This window comes from Macaca thibetana, chromosome 2, assembly GCF_024542745.1.
Source record: "Macaca thibetana thibetana isolate TM-01 chromosome 2, ASM2454274v1, whole genome shotgun sequence".
Lineage (NCBI taxonomy): Eukaryota > Metazoa > Chordata > Mammalia > Primates > Cercopithecidae > Macaca > Macaca thibetana.
Genome location: NC_065579.1, coordinates 192528940 through 192552324, shown reverse-complemented (window position 1 = coordinate 192552324; position 23385 = coordinate 192528940). Strand labels below are relative to the sequence as shown.

Sequence of the window (23385 nt, the reverse complement as noted above, 5' to 3'; positions counted from 1 at the left end):
ATTTCTTCTTTTCTTTTGCTCTATCTTTTTCTCTCCGAGAATTATGAAATTGTAATCAGCACTCCGTGAATAGAGCCAATAGAAACTAAAAAGACTGGGAGATAAGATGTATTTATATCTTGTACTGACAATAAGTGTCACATCCTGATCTTATGTGAATGGTTATTGAGTATTTATAATGCATAGTGAGAGAAAACCATGGAGTTGTTCACAGATCACTGGGATCCCTAAATGTTCATTTAACCCTTGACCTTAGTGTCATGGAAACCCGTGGTCATCTTTCACCCATAGCATCCTTGAAACTGAAAATTATGTCTGGCCAGGAGATTTTCAATTACTTTGTCGATCAGATTCATTCAAAAAGTGATGAGCTACTCATTTGAGCAATAAAAAAAAAGAAAGAAAGAAACTAATTAGATGACCTTTGGCTGCATCTGATGATTTCAGGGATATGACAATAAAAGCAGGTTGTAAGAAGTTACCTGAATTCTGCATAGGTACTTAATTTGAAAAAAAATCATTTAAAAATGAATTAGTATGCTTTACCCTGGTAATACAGACTCACTTTCTCACTGCATTAAAACATTACTAATAATGTTTTGTTCATTGGCTTTCTCTTTTTGACCCATAAAAATAAGTCCCATGAAACTTCTAGTTTGAATTTCTATTTGCCTAATTACGACAAATGTGCCAGAATTATTATAATATTCTACTTCAGTATTTTCTTAAAATGTTTTATTTAGTATTAAAAGTAAGAATTTGATGGAAAAAAGCAGTGGAACAAATGATTCTAATTTTTGTTTGTGAACAATACACAATTTTTATTGTTTTTCTTAGGTTTTATCATTGATAAAGTAGGTTTAGGTTGACAAGAATCTGCAATGTCTTGATACGAAGGAGCATTGTATTATAAATTCTAGCCTCAATTAAATCTGGTTGGCTTTCTCATGATAGGTTCTGAACAGGCTGCTTAACTTTAATGTTTTGTTTTCCAAAACTATGAACTCTAGTAAATATGATGCAAGTAAATTGGAAAGACAGTAATTTTAAACTGGCATTTATAAAAGCTGGTGGGCAAAGGAAATTTGAGCATTAAGCAAAGTGTTTTCAATTGTATACATTGTAATACAAGTTGACTTTTTTGAGAAAAAACACTGTTTATCTTCACAGTTGCTTAGAAATACTTTTTCTTTTTTGTGGAAGTCTTTTTTTGTATATATGTTTTTATATACTGCATGTATTTTATATGTTACATATAACCATACACAATTTGGATAATTAACCAAAGCCTGTGCTGTCTATGCTGAAGTTTATAGAACTTTCTCTTTAGAAAGACTTCCTTGGACCTGGACATATCCTTTTGATTATACGGTGATCTTCTAATGAATTCTAAATGAAATCTTAACTCCAATCAGCTCTGTATTTTTCTTAACCATGTAAACAATACTGTACATTTTGATGTCCTTCTTAAATAATCATTAAATACTTCTAAAAGCACTGAAATGCTGCTACAAAACAGTATTTCATAAACAAAAAGCAATACTAAACTAAACATTTAGAAATTATGGAAAATTTACCCAAATGAACACGACAATTGATATATAAGTAAACACTGATTTTGCGCAAGCACTGTTTTTGTCACGTGATAAATATAATCTAGACTACTTTTCTTTGATCAGTTATAAGTACTAATTGAATCAAATCATCCAAATGATATGACCTTAATTTGGTGACCTAATGTCACAATTTTGGAAGTAAATTATTTGTAATCTAATATTTTAACATCAACAGAAATATTTCAGCCTATATAAATACAGCACACAACTGGTGTCATGAGGGTAAAATTATTTATTATGAAAAATGCAAAAGTGAAAATTGACTGTACTCATATGAGACTTCACACACTTTCTTACATATGCATATGAGATAAAATGAACATTTCATAGGTGACTGACTACCATAAGCTATTCATATTTTAATTTTAATTTTAATATGACTAAGCCTTTTTATACAATTAGGTCTTTATAAAATGTCAGAATTTATCTCAATGCCATTTTAACTCTAGGTAATACAGAGGAAGCTATTGACAATAAATAGTCTGGCCTTAGTATAGCATATTTGTATGTATGTATAGATGATAGATATATGATAGATTTAGAATATACATCACTAAGAATATGCATATTACTTCGAATAAGTTGTAAGTAATATATATTGTGTTGGGGCTTAAACCTTACTTTCAATGTCAATATATCAAGCCTACTGGACTGTACTGGTGTTAAAATACCCTGAAAAGAGCCTTATTCTTTAGTTTTGACAGATAGACCTCCACCTATAATTCTACAAGGCCCAGCCAACCAAACACTGGCAGTGGATGGCACAGCATTACTGAAATGTAAAGCCACTGGCGATCCTCTTCCTGTAATTAGCTGGTTAAAGGAGGGATTTACTTTTCTGAGTAGAGATCCAAGAGCAACAATTCAAGAGCAAGGCACACTGCAGATTAAGAATTTGCGGGTAAGTAATATTGGACTTGTCCTTGAATTATCATCTACACATACGTACTGCTCTACGGAAAAATTGTGTAGTGAACTTAAAATCTTACATCCTAGTATAATCGCTGTACATTTAAAGACAGCTAATGATATTACTCATTTTTAAAACCGTGGATTGAAATCAGAGGAAAGGTCACAGTTTCTGTGTGACTCACACACTCATAACACAATCTCGAAACTTTTATTCCTGCATCCCATTCCGTATGTATACAGCCAATAAATCTAGAGATCTTAAACACATAACATTATTACGAGTAGTAGGATATTGGAAATGACAAAAAATGACAAACACTTCTGATTTACTTTCATTAGCAAAAGAAATTGTAAGGAAATGTAGATAAAGTGCCTTGGCCAAAGAATTCAGTACAAGAAAAATAAAGAGATGAGACCGAGTACATAAAAGGCAAGTTTGCCTCGTTAGTGGAGAACCTTAGATTTTGGGTGTCGTTTCCATTTAAACCCATGGAAAGCACCAGGCATTGGTGGTTTTTCACTGACGTTTACCTGATTAAAAAATGATCATTTCTGGCAACTTCACAAGTCAGTCCTGCTGCAGGAGCAACTCACAATAAAATGTCCACGTCTGAATATTGTATCAGTTATCTAGTATTATGTAACAATATTAACAAAAATATACTGGCTTAAAGCAACACATTTGTTACACACAGTTTCTGGGAGTTAGGAGCCTGGGTGTGACTTAGCTGCAGTTTTTGCTTCCGGGTCTCACAAGGCTCCAGTTAGGTGTCATTTAGAGCTGCCGTCTCATCTGAAGATTGACACAGGATGGATTTGCTTCCAATAAACATTATTCTTGGTAGCATCCCGTTCCTTGTGGCTACTGGACTAAAACCTCACCTTCTCAATGGCCGTTGGCAGGAGGTCACCTTTAGTCCCTTGCCATCTGGATCTGCCCCATATGACTACTTGCTTCCTCCAAGTCAGCAAGGAAGAGAGTCTCCTAGCCAGATGGCACCACAGTCCTGTGTACCAAATCACAAACATGACATACTGACACTTTGGCAATATTATATTGGCCAGAAGGGAACCAACAGGTCCCACTTACACTCCAGGTGAGGGATTACACAAGATACAAATACCAGAAGGATGCTATCATGGAGGGCACCTGTCCTCTATCAGTACATTCGACTCGTTCACCCAGGTATTGTAGGTCCCTTCCTCCTACCTGCCATGTAGCAAGTGCTCTGCTAAAGCTGGAGAGTACATTTTAGGAATCACAGATTGGGGATGAGACCCAGAACTAAGGTAGATGATGTAATAGTGCGTGAAGAAAACTTCAGTGGAGGAGCAATCTGTAGAATCTTGGGTCCAGGTAGAAATTAAGAGCCAAGATGAAGAAAAACGAAACAAAACCATATTTTAGAATTTTTCCATTCTGGAGCTAAAAAGAAAGGCAAAACTTTTTAACTACACACATTTCCAAATGATCACAATTTGGCATATTCTTCTTTTATGATGGGAATATATTTACAATTATATGTTTATCTGATTATCACTATATAATACAGATGTATATCACAAAAAAAGTGACTATTTTTGCTACATGCACACACATGCACACATAAGTTTTTACTTATATATATAAAATATTTATCTTTAATTTTTGAGATACAGGCATTAATTATTGCTTTAAGCAGAAAAAATGCTGCCAAGTTGAGTTTTAAAAAGTAAATTAATACAGATATTTTGAGCCTGTCTTTTTATTGATTGAAAATTAATTGTTAACCTTCTTTGAATAAAATGGAAGTTATTAAAAAATTAATGCCAACTCTCTTTGTGTAAACACTTTAACCTCTATCTCTGGGCTAAAGGCAGACTTGGGCCATAGAGGTTAATGCATTTTCACTGTATCACTGAATTAGAGGGTATGCTTGAGTAGTCAAGATTTCTAGTAGTGTTTGAAAGAAGCAATTAAAGGTGGGTGCTTGATGATGTCAAACAAACTTTGAGCCCTCTGACAGGCTTCTGAGTAGTCTCTCTGAGATGCCAGCTCCTGGGGGCTTGTCTGCAGTCAAGCGCACAAGGAGAAAAGTAGATGATGGAATTTGCCTGCACATTAATCTCATTTTAAAGCAATTTATTAAGGGTAAAAGGACAGGGTGGAAAAGAGGAGAAGCACCCCTGACCAGAAAACACATTATTTAAAATTAAAGGAAAAAATTAAAGGAATAAAATGTGGTGATGATGGTAATACCAAGAGTGAATTTTAGCAATGATATTTAGGTTTTTGAGGAACCCCAAAATGAAAACGTTGTTCTTTTCCAGTAATATGACTGTCCTTAAAGGGAGAGACAAATGGGCTTTCGAGTAGTTCACTCATACAGTCAAGAGAGTTTCTGTAGGCTGTATTCCTTTGTGTCTCACTATTTTTTTTTTTCAGTACTTAATGCAAGGGAGAAAAATAACATGATGAATACTGTGTTCTCCTAGGCCAGCTAATTGGTAACTGAATCTTTATCTTTTGAGAAGTAGAATATTCCAGCACTCATTAAAACATACCTACCACAGCTAATGTCATCCTTGTATCTCCACACAATGACAAGGAGATGCAGTTAAGAAGCATTACCTACATACTTTTCTTTTAGCATTTGCAAGTAATAACAAGTGCTACATTTTAGTTCAACAGCTATAATAAAATGCAAATTCTTTTACTCTTTCACAGACCATATTCAAATGAACATCCCATTAAAATCCAACCTCAGCTCATTATATTTAGTTTGTGAGTGATGCTTCTTAAATGCAAAGATTTCTAATGACTATAATGTGTGCACAGCCACATTTGAAAGAATGGTTCTTTCTACAATGGCTATCCCCATCATCCCTCTGTGTAATGGAAGACAGTTGTACAGAGATAATATGGCAAAGAATGTCATGCCAGAGCAATTTGAAACTTAAGTTAAAATACATAATGGCATTTAAAATCAATTAAGATAGTGAAATGGCAGTAACATCCAGGCACTAATGATTTACCTGAGAATCAATCGAGAAAGCTTGAGTCATCAATACACTTACAGTTTGAACCCAGCAGATATAATATTCCATGAGCGACTATATTTCATCAACAATTAGACTCATGTTCATCACAGGATATTAATTCTGCATCTTCTGCCTTGTCTTACTTTGGTTGGTCATCAGTTTCTCTTCCCAGTGTGACTTTTCCTTTACCTCTTAATTGATGAGAATGAATGTTGTTTGCAGTATAAGCCACAAGGCTTGATCACAGAGAAGTTTTGAGTTGCCTCTTTTATTGATCTTGGGACTTTATTCAAAATATAATCAAAGAATCTTCTGCTTTTTGCATTTGTAAAAGAGAACTCTTGATTACATTATCAACTTTTTCTGAAGGTCTTTTGCCGCTCTTTTGTGAATAACAAAACCATTTAAAGTGATTGATGAAATGGCAAATTTTAATTGTGATCAAAAGAAGAGTTATGAATTAGGATATTTTCTGGTCCCTTTCAGCTGGAAATTGCAGTCACTCCATAGCCATTTTTTTTGTTTCAAATGATACTTTATTCTATTCATTGTTTCACTACTGTGATTTACATATAAGTGAATACTGAAGTTTTTAAATAAAGAAATTTACTTTAAAAACATTTCTTTTTCTGGCCGGGCATGGTGACTCACAGCTGTAATCCCAGCACTTTGGGATGCTGAGGCAGCCGGATGACCTGAGGTCAGGAATTCGAGACCAGCTTAACCAACATGGAGAAACCCTGTCTCTACTAAAAATACAATGTTAGCCGGGCATGGTGGCACAGGCCTATAATCCCAGCTACTTGGGAGGCTGAGGCAGGAGAATTGCTTGAACATAGGAGGCAGAGGTTGAAGTGAGCTGAGATCGTGCCATTGCACTCCAGCCTGGCCAACAAGAGCAAAACTCCGCCTTGGGGGAAAAAAAATTCTTTTTCTTTTTCATTTTTTTCCATGTCTTTCAAAAGAAAGAAAGTGTGATCCCTTATTGTCCTATTGCTTATATACTTGGGTACATTTTATTCATTGAAACATAGTTTATTTGAGACAGAACAGTTTTGCATTACTGCTTCTTTGGAATTTTATAAGATTCTGAATGAGTTCTGTTCTGAGTCGTTCCTAAACAACGTAGATGTAGCAGAGCCCCACCATAAAACGGAATTAAGAGGTAAGAGTATTACCATGGAGGAAGAAAAGAGAGGGGCAAATAGTTTATCAGAAAAATTAACATTGAGGTCCATAAATATATTTTAAAAGCCCTTTGGATCAATGTTATGAATAACATTATATGAGTTTATTTCAGTATTTTATGTATACATATGCTGGACTCTAATGCATAATTTAGACAGCAGAATGATACGTCTAATTTGAAGAATTTAAACATTGCCTGGTTGTCACTGAGTAATTATTCTACAGATTGATCGAAACCATTCTGTCCCTTCTCTGCACACTAGATTTCTGATACTGGCACTTACACTTGTGTGGCTACAAGTTCAAGTGGAGAGACTTCCTGGAGTGCAGTGCTGGACGTGACAGGTGAGGACTTTGTGAATTGGGAGAAAGCTTGAGCCCTTTTAGGGATAGCTCAGTATCAAATAATAAGTTAAGGGGAAATCAAAGGGTTTAATTCACTGAATGTAAATTTAAGTCTTTACATTCAATGCCGTTTTTTAATTCATGCATGAGTTTGCACATACCATTGCATTTGTGGAATTTAACACACTTGTCCTTGATAACCTTGTTATTTTATTTCCTCTGAAGTGTAAGGAATTCTAATGGTCATGTGTAAAAGTACAGCTAACTGTTATTAACATGTAGGAGAAGCAAATATTCACTTACATACTTCCGATTCATGGAGATGAATTTCTCACTGTCTACGTCAAGTCCTTTAGTAGACTGCTTCCTGCTTTTAGGCAGTATTGTCAACTTATGCAATCAGGAATGAAGTTTTTTCTGTCTGTCCTCTATAGAATCTGGAGCAACTATCAGTAAAAATTATGATTTAAATGACCTGCCAGGGCCACCATCCAAACCTCAGGTCACTGATGTTACTAAGAACAGTGTCACCTTGTCCTGGCAACCAGGTACCCCTGGAACCCTTCCAGCAAGTGCATATATCATTGAGGCTTTCAGGTATGGGACAATTCCTTTTTTCTCCGTTGGGTTTTGCTTTAGCTCCTGTATTCTAAACTGTCACCTGAACTATTCTGCTGTTTTATTAAAGACATGTCCAGTCAATGCATTTTAAGAACTGATCTCTCTGACTTTATTTAAGAACAGAGTTTTTTTTTAGTTTACAACTTAATTATAAGATTTAAATATGCGTTACTCATGCCTAGGTCTACAGGGATCCAGTTCATAACATAATCACTTAGCTCCTTTCTTTAGCCAGACCATTGTAGGGATTTGAGGTGAGAATTTAAGCATCAGAACTGGGTAGAAAATAATATAATTAGGCATAGGCACAGGCACTTTTTAAAGTTATGCGATATTTATTGAAGCAGGGGACTCTGGCATTTTTATTCCTAATGACTAGAGCAGAACTTAAAATAATCCCGTGTTTTTATACCATATATTACATACATGTATTAGATATGCCTGAGAGAAAATTAAAAACAATAATTACGAAATTTATTCCATGTGCTTCTTGTTGCTTAATGGAAAAGATGTTTCCATGTGTTATCTGAAATAATTGTTGCCAATTTAAAGATTTAAATGTAAATTAGCAAATATCATTATAAAATTGTCTTATGAGAATTTGATAAAATGCTTACACAAATGGTAAAATGTGCTTTCATATTACCTTTCAAATGTGCGTCTATGTGACATTATAAATTTTAATGGATAACCACTGTTTTTTTTAAACATTAGGACAAATGATCACTTTCTTTTAAGGCTTCTCTAATCATTATTTAAGGTAATGCTAGGTACTTAATTTTCAAATTTCAAAATACTATGTTTCTATAATTCTTATGCTTGGATAGTTAAGGATATCAGAAAAATAAACTGACCACCCTGAAAATTACATTTTCCCCTTCTTCTGAGCAAAAGTGGCATTTGACCTTAGGCAAACTGTTCTAAAATGGCATCCATCTGTGGCCGGCTGTAAAAGGGTCCTCACACACAAATTCAGAGATATTTCACCATTCTGAGATGAGAAATCACAATACTGTGTAATGTACAATTTTATTAAAAATGTAACCAAGGGAAAATATTCATTACATGCTTCCTTTCTTCTTTTACAGATATGTAGTTTTAGAAGGCTCTATTATAATATTGCATGTGGAATTGATGCAAAAGAAAACACCTTGTAACAGGAAAATGTATTGGCATAATTTACTCTGTAGTCCATTTATTCTTTCTACAGGTTAATTCTTTTCAAGGTATATATATATATACATTTACGAGGACCATACTTATTGTATAAACTTGATGTTGTGATCTTGGCCTCTGTTCCTTTTACAGGTATTCATTTAGTGGGCTGCTGTGCATTAGCAAAGGGCTGTCACATCTCCTGGGCTGAGTTTAATTTTGTTGTGCATGGCACTTTCGTTAGGTGGGCTCGGCTTTGTTGTGGAATAAATTGAAATCATCCAAATGTTTCATTTATTGGGCTGAACACTTCAAGTGTTGTGTGTGTGTGTGTTTAATTTTCAGCCATTAACTTTGTCATTGATACCCAACTCCATTTCCAATATTCAAATGACTGTTCTTTAAATGAAATTTCTGTTCGTGTTTCAGCCAATCAGTGAGCAATAGCTGGCAGACCGTGGCAAACCATGTAAAGACCACCCTCTATACTGTAAGAGGACTGCGGCCCAATACAATCTACTTATTCATGGTCAGAGCGATCAACCCCCAAGGCCTCAGTGACCCAAGTCCCATGTCAGATCCTGTGCGCACACAAGGTACTTTCAATAGCTGTCAGCACTGCTGGTTCTAGGCAGAAACATCAGGTATTTAAGAACAAGGGGATTGATGAGGAAATGTAAATGTGCCTGCATTGCTTTGTACGATGACTCACTAGGCTTTATCCAGGGAAGGAGACGGTAGCTTGCTGTTTACCTTGCTGAGATGTGTTCTCTTTCTGGAGTTTTCAGGTTTATTCAGCAAAAAATAAAATAATTGGGTACATCTACATAGAATGAACTCACTAACTTAGAGCTTCACTATATTTCAAAGGGAGGAAAATGTTTCTCCTTCTTTAAAATTAATTATACAATAAGAAAAAAGTGGTCTTTAATGAATAGATGCCCAAATAGCGGTATAGAAATTATTTCCTATTGTTTCGGAATTCTGTTTTTCTAGCGCAGTGGTTCTCAGAGTATGGTTCCTGGATAAGCAGCATTTGCATAGCCTAGAACTGTTAGAAACAGGCATTTTCAGGCTCAAATTCAAATGCTCTGAAGTGGGGGCTCAGCGTTTGTTTTAACAAACCCTCCTTGTGATGCTGATGTATAAGTTTTACATCTACATTTACATTTTACATCTACATTTACTGCTATAATGAATTTCATTAAATCAGATGTTTAAAGGAGCAATTTATTACAGAAAGCAGGAAATCAAGTTTTCTTTCTAAAGAACTCAGTTCTTTTGGCTATAATGTAAAATACACACAGAATATTAAAATATAATTTCAAAATGGAAGATTTCATAATTTTATCCATATTACCTGTCTCTTCAAACTGAGAAGTCACTGGAGTCTGAGGTTTAATACACAATGCTACATTATAGTTTCCCTTCTGATAAGTAGGTGAAAGAAATTAATAAAATAGAAATGGTGATTTTATTATTTGTTATAACCTACTTCCCACAGGGTTATTCAGAAAGGGTTAATTATTTCTTATTTGTAAAAGACTTTGAACAAGATATAATTCAAAGTAGTATTTTTATGCAATGAAAAGCACCATACAGCCATAAAATATTATTATAATTACAATGTAGTTCAGTGATAGTAACTAGCATGCTATTATAAGAGCGAAGGGCGCCTTAAAGGAATCCAGTGAAATAAAGTCCCCACGTGACTTTGTAACGTTGCTGACATGATGACAGTCAAGGGAGGAGGGAACGCCGTTTGCTATTGTTCTCTAAGCAGTAATGTGATTAATTTTCCATGATGATAAAGGGCCTGTAGGTAAAGAACCTGTCTCTTGAGAAAGAAAAAGCACAACAAGGAATTTGAAAATCTGAAATTTGAACCTAGTTGTATTTTAACTTCCTTAAATCTGGTTGCTTTTTACGGTGTTTGAATTAAGTGTGTAAATTTTATTATTGAACTTAAAATGGAAGATGTGTACAATTCTAAGTCAAGAAATTGTAGTACCGTGATCATTTATGCCTTTGTGGATAGAAACAGTTTTTGTGTGTAGCCAGCGAAAGGCAGAGAGAGATCAGAATAGGAAGATATTTGGTGTGATTGTATCTGGCAAACCTTTTTGATCATTCGATAACTATGCTAGTCACTAAATCTTGACTCATAAAATAGCTCCCAGTGAAAAGGTCAAGAAAGATTAATGAAAAGTTGTTTGTGGTCTGGTTTGTTCCAATGGAAAGAATATATAGAGTGAAAGACTTATGTGCTCTTAACAAATATTTAACAGGAAAACTCATGTTTTGTGTCTGAAGGTCAGGATTATTTTTGGATACCATACTTTCAGCAGCTTTGCAATCTGCAAAGCACTTCTTTTTCAAAGAACACTTTGCTTTGTGAGCTCTTATTTTTCAAAGGTATTAAATAACAGAGAATCTAGAAATCTTTTATTTCATTAAAGTACAAACACTTGCATTATCAACATCAAAACAGAACATACATATATAGGCATAGATTAATATTATTCACATAAAGGGACTTTTTCCCAAATTAAGCAAATCTTCATTTTACTGTTTATGTTAAAAGTGAAAAAAAAAAAAGTAGAACTGGAAAAACATTACCGAAGTATTATTCTCAGTTACTTGTGGCCCAATTGAAGTTAGTGCACCCAATTTAAGTAATAGCTGAGAAATTTTCTTAAAAATACTTTTGCAAGAGTGCTGCATGCATTGTAGCCTGAGATAATAAGAAAAAACAAGATTAAGAAAATAAATACCTTTAAATTGGACTTCCTTTCTTAAATGCAGTAGTTGGAGAAAAACAATTACAACATTGTGTACCAGTTTAAAAAGTTAATTTGAGTATGTGTAAAATTCAGTGTTTAATATCAATTTGATGGACTTAGCTGCCTATAATTTATCCTTTTTTCTTAATGGACCCAGAATATAAACTATCGTATGGAGAAATAGAATAGTACTTGGGAGACTGTTGAATAAGGTGGCATAACAGTATATGACTGAGGGTGTAATATTTTAAACAACACTTTTTTCTTCCCTTCACCCCACCACTATTCCTGAAAATGGCTACATGACCTCATGTCGGGTATTAGAGTACTGCTCAAAATGTATTGCTTTAGAACATGTTATCAGTATTATAACTATTTCTGTCAAACGTATCTTTGCAAATTTGAGGAGCTGCTTCCCCTCTTCCCCCAACTCTGTTTACCTTTAATGACAGAATTCACTTTCCTGGTCCGCTGTTACTTCTCCATCCATGCTCCCAGACTGAAGTAGGTCAAGAAGAAAACACAACCTGCAAATTGGGACAAGGGATTAACAGGTTCCTTCGCTTCAGTTTTTAGATATATTCCAATTTACAAATCCAGAAAATCATTCAATACAGCAACATCTATACAAAGCTGATCTTTCTAGAGATCTTTCTAGACGTCTGTAGAGAAGTCTTACAGCACATACTTTATCCTTTAGTAAGAAAATAAACGACCTTATTCAACAGTGTGTCTGCATTTGAATGGGGATGAGGGATTATAAATACTCTTTTATTAATATATTTTTAGTAAAGATCAATATCATCTCTCATTATGTCCTACCACAGTGGTATATTTATATATATAGGCTTAAATGCTTTTTGTCACAAAAAGAGTTTTAGTTTTGTTTCCCTGTAATTAGTTCTAAAGATATGATGTTGATGTACATGAAATAAATTGTAATTTTAATGTGCATTTTTAAAAATTGGGAATGATTATCTTATCCAACTGCAGATATCAGCCCACCAGCACAAGGAGTGGACCACAGGCAAGTGCAGAAGGAACTAGGAGATGTCCTTGTCCGTCTTCATAATCCAGTTGTACTGACTCCCACCACTGTTCAGGTCACATGGACGGTAAGTTTTCAAAGGCAATATTAATAGTAATCTCTTCTCTTTAGGGAAAGCAAAACATGGAAAATGCAAATTAACAAAAAGTGATCATAAAAATTCTCACCATTTAAAATCAAGGTATAATCAATGACAGTAAAGAAAATCAACAAACTAAAAAGTTACTAGAATAAACATAGTTAAGAATACATCGATTATTATATAAACGTGGCATATTCTGTCTTCTGAATTTTCATACAGCTTTCTTGCAATAAAATTAACATACCATAAAGTGAACAACTTCATGATTTTTAGTGTAGAGTTTTAAAATTATCACCAAAATCTAATTTTAGAACATTTCATCATCCCCAAATGAAATCCTGTGCCTGTTAGCATTGACTCTCTCATTTCCTCTACCGTAGCCCTGTGTAACACTAGTCTACTCCATGTTTTTGCAGATTTGCCTGTGCTGGACCTTTCATATGAATAGAATTGTGCAATATATGGTCTTTTGTGTCTAACTTCTTTCACTCTGCCTAATGTTACTGAGGTTCATCCATTTTTGTAGCATGTATCAGGACTTCGTTTCTTGTTGTTATCAAATAGTATTCCATTTTATCTACTTCACATTCTGTTTATGCCTTCATCAATTGATGGATGTTCCGGTTGTTTATTATGAATAATGCTGCCATGAACATTTGAGTACAAGTCTTTGTATGGACACGTGTTTTCATTTATCTTCGTATAAACCTACAAATTGTTCAGTAATATTGGTAACTTTCCATTTAATATTTTGATGAACTGCTGAGATGCTTTCCAAAGTGGCTATAGCATTTTCTATTCTCACAAGCAATGTTTCAATGTTCCAGATTCTCCCAAATCCTTGCCATTTTTTTCTCACATCCTTGCCAACACTTATTATTATCTGCCATTTGGATTATACCCATTCTAGTGGGTATGTAGTGGTATATAATTGTGGTTTTGATTTGCATTTCTTTCATGACTAATCATGTTCATCTTTTCATGTGCTAATAGAACTTTGTTTTTAGAGAAATGTCTGTTGAAACTCTTTGTCCATTTTTGGGCAAAGAGTTTATCTTCTCACAGACTTACAAGTGTTTATATATTCTATTTTGTTTGTCTTCTTATTATAGACTTATAAGTGTTTATATATTCTAGATACAAATGCCTTATCGGATATGTAATTTGCAAACATTTTCTCCCAGTTTGATTACTGTAGCCCTGTTGTGTAGTTTAAAGTTCAGTGGCATGGTGCCTCCTTCTTCCTTCTTTTTTGCTTTCGATTGCCTTAGCTATTCAGGCTTTTGTTGTTGTCGTTCCATATTGTTGCTCCTTAAAGCAAGCTATATGATCAGTCAAATTCTTGGTTTATGAGTACAAAATTGGGTTATATATATATTTAAAAATAAGACTAAGTTTATAATGTTTTAAGAGTAATTATGGTTATTTAGGATTACACTTTCTTATTCCAGTTTTGATATAATTTTGCATAGATTTATTCTATTTTTTGCATGTATTGGTTTCTATTCTTGTGTTCCCATGAAGGGAACACAATTACCTTATCATTTTTCCAGTGGCACAGTAGGGGGTATTTCTGCCATGCCTTTTTTATCTTTCAGTACCCTTGAGTAGATACCAAACTAACAAAGCCAAAGTAACTCTGTATTTTTCATAGCGTATTTTTCCTCATTCTCATATGAAAAAAAGTCTCTGTTCTGTTGAAAGTTATAAGGGGGATTCTTTTAAGCTGTATCTAAATGTGGGGATTCTTTGAGTAAGAATCAACGTCATTATGTTTATGAAGTTAATCACTTTAAGTCACTGAATTTGAAGAGTAAATAGCATTAGATCAAAATTGCAGGACAGTAGACTGGGAGTTCTTCCAGGAGGGGGACATTGTCCATCCATCCCTGTACCCCAGGAAGGTATCATTGCTAGTTTACACATCTGTCCCCATCATGGGCTGTAACTTCTGTGAGGCTACAGTCAATTTCTTCCATTTCTGTTTTTTCAGAGCAGAGTGTCTATTGTGAAGTACTCTTTTAATAACTGTTTGTTGAATGATCAAATCAGTTGTTTTCATACATTTTACACTTTTTTAAATAAAAGAAAGAATGCAGTTAATATCACTGCATATTGTTCTCCATGACTTTGTAGTTGCACTTGCCATAAGTATGCATTTGAAAGAGGTAAATTAAGTGAAATGAAGTCAGACTGGGGTGTGCCCAGAATTACACAAGAATTACTTGTGTAATTCTCTTACACAAGTCAGAGAATTTGTGTAACTCTTTTATTGATGTAATATTTTCAATTTACTAAACGCATGTTATTTAAATTATCAAAATATTAGCATTTGCTTTACAGAAGTGTTGGGGTTGAAGGGAGAAATAATTCCCCACCATGTGATTAGGTTTTGGGCCAGCTGAGAAAGTTTCCCAGTGGTTGGCAGGATTAACAATCAAAGGCCCAAGACGTAACTACTGGAGAGCCCATTCGCTGCCCCCACCCTCACCAGGCTAACCTTGAAGCAACAATAGTTAGTAACAGCTACTTTCTAAAACGGCTGCTTTTAGAATGCATGTAGGCAAAAATGGTAAGAAACCTGCTGTTCCACAAAGAAAAATAGCAATAAGTCACTTACTGAAAAATGATTATTCTCGTTTTATGTTTTGTCTTTGTTTTGTTTAAGGACAAAAAGAATTACATACTCTTTGCCCATTAAGCATTATTCCACAGAGATTTAAAAGAGTGCTTTGACAAACTAGAATTTCAGAAGTCTGCTAAAACCAGATCAGACCCTTAGCAGCTAAACCCATCAAAGAAAATTCACTGAATTTTCGCTTTCTATCGAGTTGTTATGTTGTTTTGTTTTGTGAATGGAAAAGGTAAATATGAAGCATCACACGTAAACAGTTTAACTAAAATGCTGACTTTAGGGCCACATATGAGCCCTCTTCTCTTTTAGCCTGTTGCTTCCTTAACAGTTATGTTTTTTCATTGTGCATCTCTAAAGCCAGCAAAATGCTTTCACTTATATCAGTCATTTGATTCTTTCTGTGCCCTTGAGATATGGGTATCATGTGAGCAAATTAAGTAAACTGAGGCTCAGAAAGTTTAAGAGGTTGAAGTATAATTCAAATTGAGACCTAGGACTGGAAGTCTGAAGTTTTTGTAATCATTTTACTTTTTCCTTAAGGCAACTCTTTTTTTTTTTATTCCTGTTTCAGAAAATACTAATTTTTTTAAATTATATAAACCCATGAATCTGTGGTCAGACTGATTGTAATCAACCCTAAAAGAAAATCCTCCTTCTTATAATCAGAATGTTAATAAAACTTACAACAAACATATGGCCTAACTTGAAAATGACCACCTGTCAAAATGAGCTCCAAAATTTAGTGGGGTAGAACACACATCCAGTAAAAATCTCACCTATTTTTTTTAAAGTAAATGTTCAACATTTTCATTTCTGCTTCCACCTGTAACAACAAATTTCCTCCTGAAAAAAAAAAAATGCATTGCCACTGCACACAATCAAGTTAAACTATTTAACTATTAAGAAGCCCCATACTATATACTGGCTGAAGATAGTGTACACTGAAGTAAGCAAAACAATGTTTTGTAGTAAACATTAGCTTCATAAAGTCCCTAAAACACTTAATTAATGAAAACCAAACATGGATAAAACCAATTTACCCTGATTTACAGACTCCCTTCATCTGGAAACAGCTGCTTAATGTTCTTCTTAAAAATACAGCTTGCTTCTTTCAGTATTAACAAGCTATTATTGTGAGTTATGTCTTTCTTTCAGTATATAAATTCACTTAAAGCAAATGCAGAGAAGTTTATAAAATGCAGGTTTAATGTTGTTTTAACATATACTGCAAGGGTTTTTCTGAACACTGACAGTTTTGATGAAAGTCATCTCTCTTTGACTGTCATAAATTTAACTTTTCACCTCTTGGTTGCCTTATTTCATAGTGTCAGAAAAACTCCTGCTTTTCAAAAAATGTGTCCAATGGTAGAAACATAAACTGGTAGCATGAATGAGGACCTGCCAATCACCAGCTTCCATGTTACACCTGGGCTCACTTTTTTTTTGATCTAACCTCATATAAGTGTAGCACTAACTCCAGAAAGTCTTTGAGGGTAAGACAGCTGTCAGGCGGGTGAAGGAATTCATACTTGTTGAGACGTATCTGGGAAACTGGAATTAGCCACACACAGAAATACACGCACACTCACACACACACACAAACAGACTCACTCACTTAATTTAGGGAGTTCTCTCGTTTGGACATTCTAAATATTTCCTTTTGTTCCACTGTGTTTTTATTGAGGCTCTGCATTTTTAACTTTCTAAAGCCAATATTCTTAGCTAATATTCATTTGCTGCCCTCGATTAAAAATAAATAAAACAATACAGCAACTAAAGAAGAGATGTTAGTAGTTAATACATGAAAGAATATGCTTTGTTTATAACCTGCTGACAAATCTCAACATTTCAACGAATGTTGAAACAAATTTCAAATGCTGAACAAATTTCAAATTTCTTGGATAAAGAAATTTGTTTACAGCTGAAATTAATAACCATCTTCATTATCCTCTTTTTTATTTCCTCTTTCTCTACAAACTTCCTGAAATGAGGTTATTCCATTCTTTTCCATTAATCTTTACACTTTATTTGACATGAAGTATGTCAAATTAAAGCTTCTTAGACTATAGCTATTAAACTATGATAAAGGATATTAGTTGGAACATGCTATCATAGTTTGTGTTTAAATCAAGTGTTTCTAAAAACATGACAAAGCATTCAAAGATGTTTAATTTTTAAAAATAATTTTTAAAATCCATGGTTGTTTTCTCCTTGGAAATGAAACAACCATAAAACCCTGGTAAATATTTTAAAATAAATGTATACAGAAAAGAATATATTTAATTTTTTAATCTTGCATTTATATATATTTGATTTTTAAGTGATTATCAATAGCAAACAAAAACACTTTTTAAAAGTTCTATTTGGTATGAGTTTAATCTTAGATCGTTATTTAAGATAGCTTCTTACTGTACCTTAAAAAAATGAATATATCAAAAAAGTTGTCAAATTGTGTCAAGAATGGGACAATTGAAGAGTCAGAAGTTGGTAAATTCGTAGAAGTTTTTCATTTACTACTTGGTAATGGGTGTAAGTGTTCATATGCTTTTAAAACAAATGCTGTAGCTCTACAACTTCAATCTCTGTTTTATGCTTTTTCCAGCCACAGGGATTTTATCCATGATGTCCTCACATTTGTTTTCCTGGGTAAATCCTGCTCTTCTTGCCTATCTGAGCACTTAGGAGCTCTTCATGGAAGCTTTGTCTCCCCAACTCAGGCACCTTTCTCTCCACTGTAGGCTTTCTTAGCAGCTGGCACCTCTGATTCTTAACACTTGTTTATGCTTTTTTTTATGATTGTAACTTGACCATGGTTTAGTCATTATTAGACCACTCCTACTCTCCCCCTGGACTCCATCTTCTCACCTCAGCTCATGAGGGCAGGGACTGACTCTATTTTCATTGTGCATTTTATCCCCAGAGCTCAGCAGAATTTCTGGCACCTATGAGTACGAACCCGAAATATGTGTTTTGAGTGAGTGACGATGTTAGGGAATAGACACAGGATGAGAATGGAAATCCTTGACAAAGGGCATATTACATATAAAGCCACATGAAAGGGAATTGTTGGATGCAGAAAAAGGGTAAGCCGAGGAGACCACATAAAGCTATAGAGAAATCAGCACATAAAGCTAGAGATATCGGCAGATCTGGCCTTTGAGAGGCCTTGTGCTCATCCAAGGAATCTGAATTGATTAGGTAGGTATCTTAGGTACTGTGCGGTATTCTAAACAGGAGAGAGAGTTCTTCCAGTCTTCATTTTGGAAATAATCTTGGGAGCAATCTGAACTCTGACAGGATAGGAGTTCTTAGAAGGGAAGCAGAGAGATTAGCTAGAAAGTCACAACATGACTAAGATGAGGACAGAAATAGGGACAACTGAAAAGAGGACAAATTCACTGTGATGTCTAAAATACCTTCCTTTAGTTTCAAATGCCCTTTACCATGTGTTTCAGGTTGATCGCCAACCCCAGTTTATCCAAGGCTACCGAGTGATGTATCGTCAGACTTCAGGTCTGCAGGCGGCATCTTCATGGCAGAATTTAGATGCCAAAGTCCCGACTGAACGAAGTGCTGTCTTAGTCAACCTGAAAAAGGGGGTGACTTATGAAATTAAAGTACGGCCATATTTTAATGAGTTCCAAGGAATGGATAGTGAATCTAAAACGGTTCGTACTACTGAAGAAGGTCAGTATTCAGATTTCGAATATAAGTCAAACTTATATCATGATGAAACTAATTTCTGTTACAGTACCTATTTATTATCTTCCTTAGAAGAATGGAAAGATATCATCTAAAAGTAAATTGAGGAAGTGTCATTTTCTCCTTTTATTCTGAGAAGTCTGTAGACTCTGACAAGCAGAAAAAAAGGGCACTAATGTAATTTGAATTTTTCTTAAGTAACCATTTGCACCAAATCCATGTTTTTCAGTTCACTTGAATTGGATTATTAAATATTCCCCTATATTTTGTGTAGATTTGGTTCATTTGGAGTTTTGAGAAACGGAAATTTGAGAACACAGGCTGTTCATTGTGACTACTCTTTTGGTTATAGTTAATTGTGGCATTGTCTTTTATTAGCCACTTTCTCCTGTGGGCAGTTCCCTCTTTCTCCCCATTTCGGACCTTTTCTTACCTAAAGGAATGTTAAAGTCGATCTACGATGAACATGAGCTTACTGTAGGTTTCCACCAGTTCATTTAGTGGTATCTCTTTCACTAAACAAGAGGCTTATAATAAATGTTGTCATCAAAGTTAAAAAAAAAAAAAAAAAAAGGAGATGCCAAATGAAATACATCCCTCCACTCTGCTTTTGTATCAATTTTGTGCTCACAACTCTTGTAGAAAGCCCTTTCTCTAAATATATTTAGAAGCCTTAAGAAAATGTATATAGGTTGCCCATGTTAACATCTATATGCTTGACCAAGGAGCTCTTAAATTACACATTTCTTATACAACACAGCAAGAATGTCATCTTCCCATTGTTTTGCAGTGTGATACACTGGCAGGGGCAAAAATGCATATTTAAAAAGGAATTATTAATCTATTTTTAGGATATGTTGAAAAGTTAACAGTAATTATAATAGTATCTTTTCTCCTTGCTAACATGTTTAAAAATAATAATCATTATCATCATATCTTTATTCATCATTAAATTTCACTCTGTGTTGCAAATTGGTAGTATTAATGAGTGGAGCAGGTAACCTTAACACAGAATGCTCTGTTTGAAGCCTGTTTCCAAAATCAATTTCACTGCAGTTAGACTTTTCCTCTGGATTAGACATTTGTCACTGTTGGGTATACATTCATCTCCAATTTCTGTGGCTGTGTGACGGTAACAAATGGAACTCAGCCGGGCTGTGTCTGGGAACGATGAGTGGCGATTTGGGTTCTTTCACATCTGTAGTAAGAAGCTGAGTCCTGGAATAATTGACCTGTCAGGAAGCAGGCACGTTGTTCTTGCCAAGACAGCAGCAAGGAGAATGAGAAACCCATTCTGAAAGTCTTATTTTTCAATGCAGTCTACTTAATAACTACAAGGCTCGTAGACAAGTGGTTGGATTTATGTCATCGTACCATATTTTGGAGCAATATTGTCACAAAGAGGAATAGAAAAGAACAGTATTGTGTTAACATGTTTCTGTGTGTGTCCTATATCTCGATGCAAATATGGCTATACTTAAGTGAAGTATGTCATGACATATTTACAAAACATGGGATATCTGCTGTCAGGCTTTTAAAATACGTTTTAGGATATTTAGGATAGTTTCAAAAAAGTAAACAGTGTAAAGCTATGCAAGCATTGATTATTCTATATAAGCCATTAATACCACAAAATTATTTGGTATTTTAAACTGTCAAGAAGTATGTTATGTAATACTATAATTTTAACTACTCCTACCTTTGGTTTTAATTCAGAGACTCACTGAGAATAGATGAATTTTTCCACAAAGTTATTACTTCTTAGTTCTCAGACACTTTAAATGAGAGATGCGGCAGTCTAAAATCAGGAAGAGCTTCCCTCTTGCCTTTTCTCAGGATGGTTGTAGTTAGTTATAGGAGAAACTATAAAGGCAGAGAATTAATGTAGGAAATCAAAATCTTCCCATTTCACATTTGACCCAGCATGAACTGTGTTCATTTTATCATCAGAGTCCCTTCCCATCCGTATAAAACAAATTTTCAATCTTAACTTACAGGTCAATTGATAGCAGTCAATTATTTTTCCCCGTATGGGAAGAAAAAGAAGTTTTTTCTGGTTGATGGCATTTATAGCTATGTTTCTGTTTTTATTTAGTAAGCACAAACTAAAAGCATACCAAAAAAGCTGTCAATAATGCCACCATTCAGAAATAACACATGATAAATACTGGAATATGTCTTCTCAGAATAATTTTGGTTAGAAGAAGTTGTGGTTGTTTTTAGGAAGACAGCCTGTTAGAGTAGAGTTGTAAAATCAGACATACACAGGCTCAAATTCTGACTTGCTGTTTGACTTTCCTAAGTCTCTTACAGTAACCTTCTGTTTCCTCATCTGTAAAACTGAGATAACGGTTGTTTCTACCTCCTGAGGTTAATGCGAGAGTTAAACCTGACACTTAGCTCTTTGCGGGGTGTATAGAAAACACGTATTAGAACGTTAGCTGTTAAATTTATTATTGAGAGCATATTACAAAAGCTGTTGCGTTTGCTTTAAATCTAGATATTGTATTTAAAGAATATTTCTCAAAAAAAACTGTCACTGTTGAACAGCGTGTGCATTCAGAACTCCTGGAAGCCAGAGCCTCCTGCATCTGGTCTTTCTATTCATTTTCTGGAAGTAGCACTAACGCGCACCAAGGCTTACAGTTTGCATTTATTCTAATTACTTCCTCTACAGCCCCAAGTGCCCCTCCACAGTCTGTCACTGTACTGACAGTTGGAAGCTACAATAGCACAAGTATTAGTGTTTCCTGGGATCCTCCTCCTCCAGATCACCAGAATGGAATTCTCCAAGAATACAAGGTAGGACCCGGGTGAAGAAGGACAGCCCTTGTATAAAGGTTCCCAGAGAAATCTCAGTGTCTCACGAATGAGGAACATCTCTAAAGGTTCTCTTACTCAGTTGAAGTGTAAAGTTTTTATCTATATTTCTGTGTGACAGATAATGAAACAAATGCATAGGTATTAGAACCTGAGTTCCAGGTCACAGATCACACAAATCCAACTGAACAATTAAATCACACCAGTGAAATGGTTTTCTGTATGGTGTGATTCTACAACCTCAAGGATTTAAAGAGATGGGGCAGAGAGTAGGTGGTGAAGCCCAGAAAATGGGTTTTATCTTTGTTATTAGAATTCTGCATAAGAGGCTGTAAGGCGGCTGTTTTTTAAACCACGTTCTCAGAAAAATAGAGGCTTCAGAGTTAAAGAGGTGGAGTGGGTTGTGGGTAGCACCAACCCTCACTCCAGATGCTACTTTTGTCTGTTGACTGAGGTTGTGTAGAATATTTCACCTGAAAAAAAGCCACTGAAACAACACATTTTGCAAAATACTGACTTACAGAAAAAACAGTTGATTGTCTCATTTTTCACCTGCTGAATTTTTGGCTGTTTAGAAACAATATATATCTATTGTTTCATTGCCATCATTTGGTGTTTAACGTAGTAAGTATGTCGAAGTTTTCAAAATAAGATTCCGTTTGTGTTGTGATTAGACCGCATGTGAATGAAAAACCCCTCATTAATCTTTGTAAAATTCAAAACTATAATTTATTAATAAATGATGTTGGTATCATCTATTAATGAATATTTCTAGATTTCTGAAAACAGCATATTCTGTACATCTAATACAATACAAAACTAGACACCCATTTCGCCTAAAAAATTCAGAGTTGGTATTTAATATTAAGCTGAATAATTTTACTAAAAAGTTTGCAGATTAAATTTTATTTCTAAGAAAACATTAAGTTTTACATCGAATTTTATTAAAGATCAACTTGCTAAAGCAAATGAATGGACTAAATGTATACAGATTTATTTTAAAATGACATATCATGTTATAAGACACATGCTTAAGAAACATAAGAATAAATGCTTTTACAATACAATAATTATATAGGTTCTAAGATTTTATAAGCATTAGGACATGGTTTTAATAGAGTAACAAATTATCTACTCCATGTGAGCTTGAGTGTGTGTGTGTTTTAACGAGGTTAGGAATTTATTTTTGTACCATTTGGCACTAAATATCCTACATTTCCATGTAGTTAAATATTGTTACTTTTTTTTTTACAACATGATGAATTTTTTTTTCATAAGTATACGTTCTCACTCTCTAGAGACTTGTCTTATTTTGGTTTCAAAGCGCATATGTAGGTAAGAGCTAAATATTCCTTCACTAAGAACACAGATATCATACATCAATAAAAGAAACACATGATTCACAAGAATTATTTTTTACTGAAAAAATTTGGGAACTTACCTGCTCCAAAACAAAT

At 34.4% G+C, this 23385-nt stretch overlaps 1 protein-coding gene across 11 annotated transcripts in view; it reads left to right on the top strand.

Annotated features, from left to right (window-relative positions):
• Positions 1-23385, top strand: part of ROBO2 (roundabout guidance receptor 2) — a 1778513-nt gene that overhangs the window by 1683625 nt on the left and 71503 nt on the right. For all 11 annotated transcript variants that reach the window (XM_050782129.1, XM_050782128.1, XM_050782122.1 and 8 more), the window contains 7 exons: positions 2312-2517; positions 7001-7082; positions 7517-7679; positions 9288-9454; positions 12635-12756; positions 18862-19093; positions 21786-21910. In XM_050782129.1, coding sequence (XP_050638086.1) covers positions 2312-2517; positions 7001-7082; positions 7517-7679; positions 9288-9454; positions 12635-12756; positions 18862-19093; positions 21786-21910 — 1097 coding nt within the window. The remainder of the gene's footprint in view (positions 1-2311; positions 2518-7000; positions 7083-7516; positions 7680-9287; positions 9455-12634; positions 12757-18861; positions 19094-21785; positions 21911-23385) is intronic.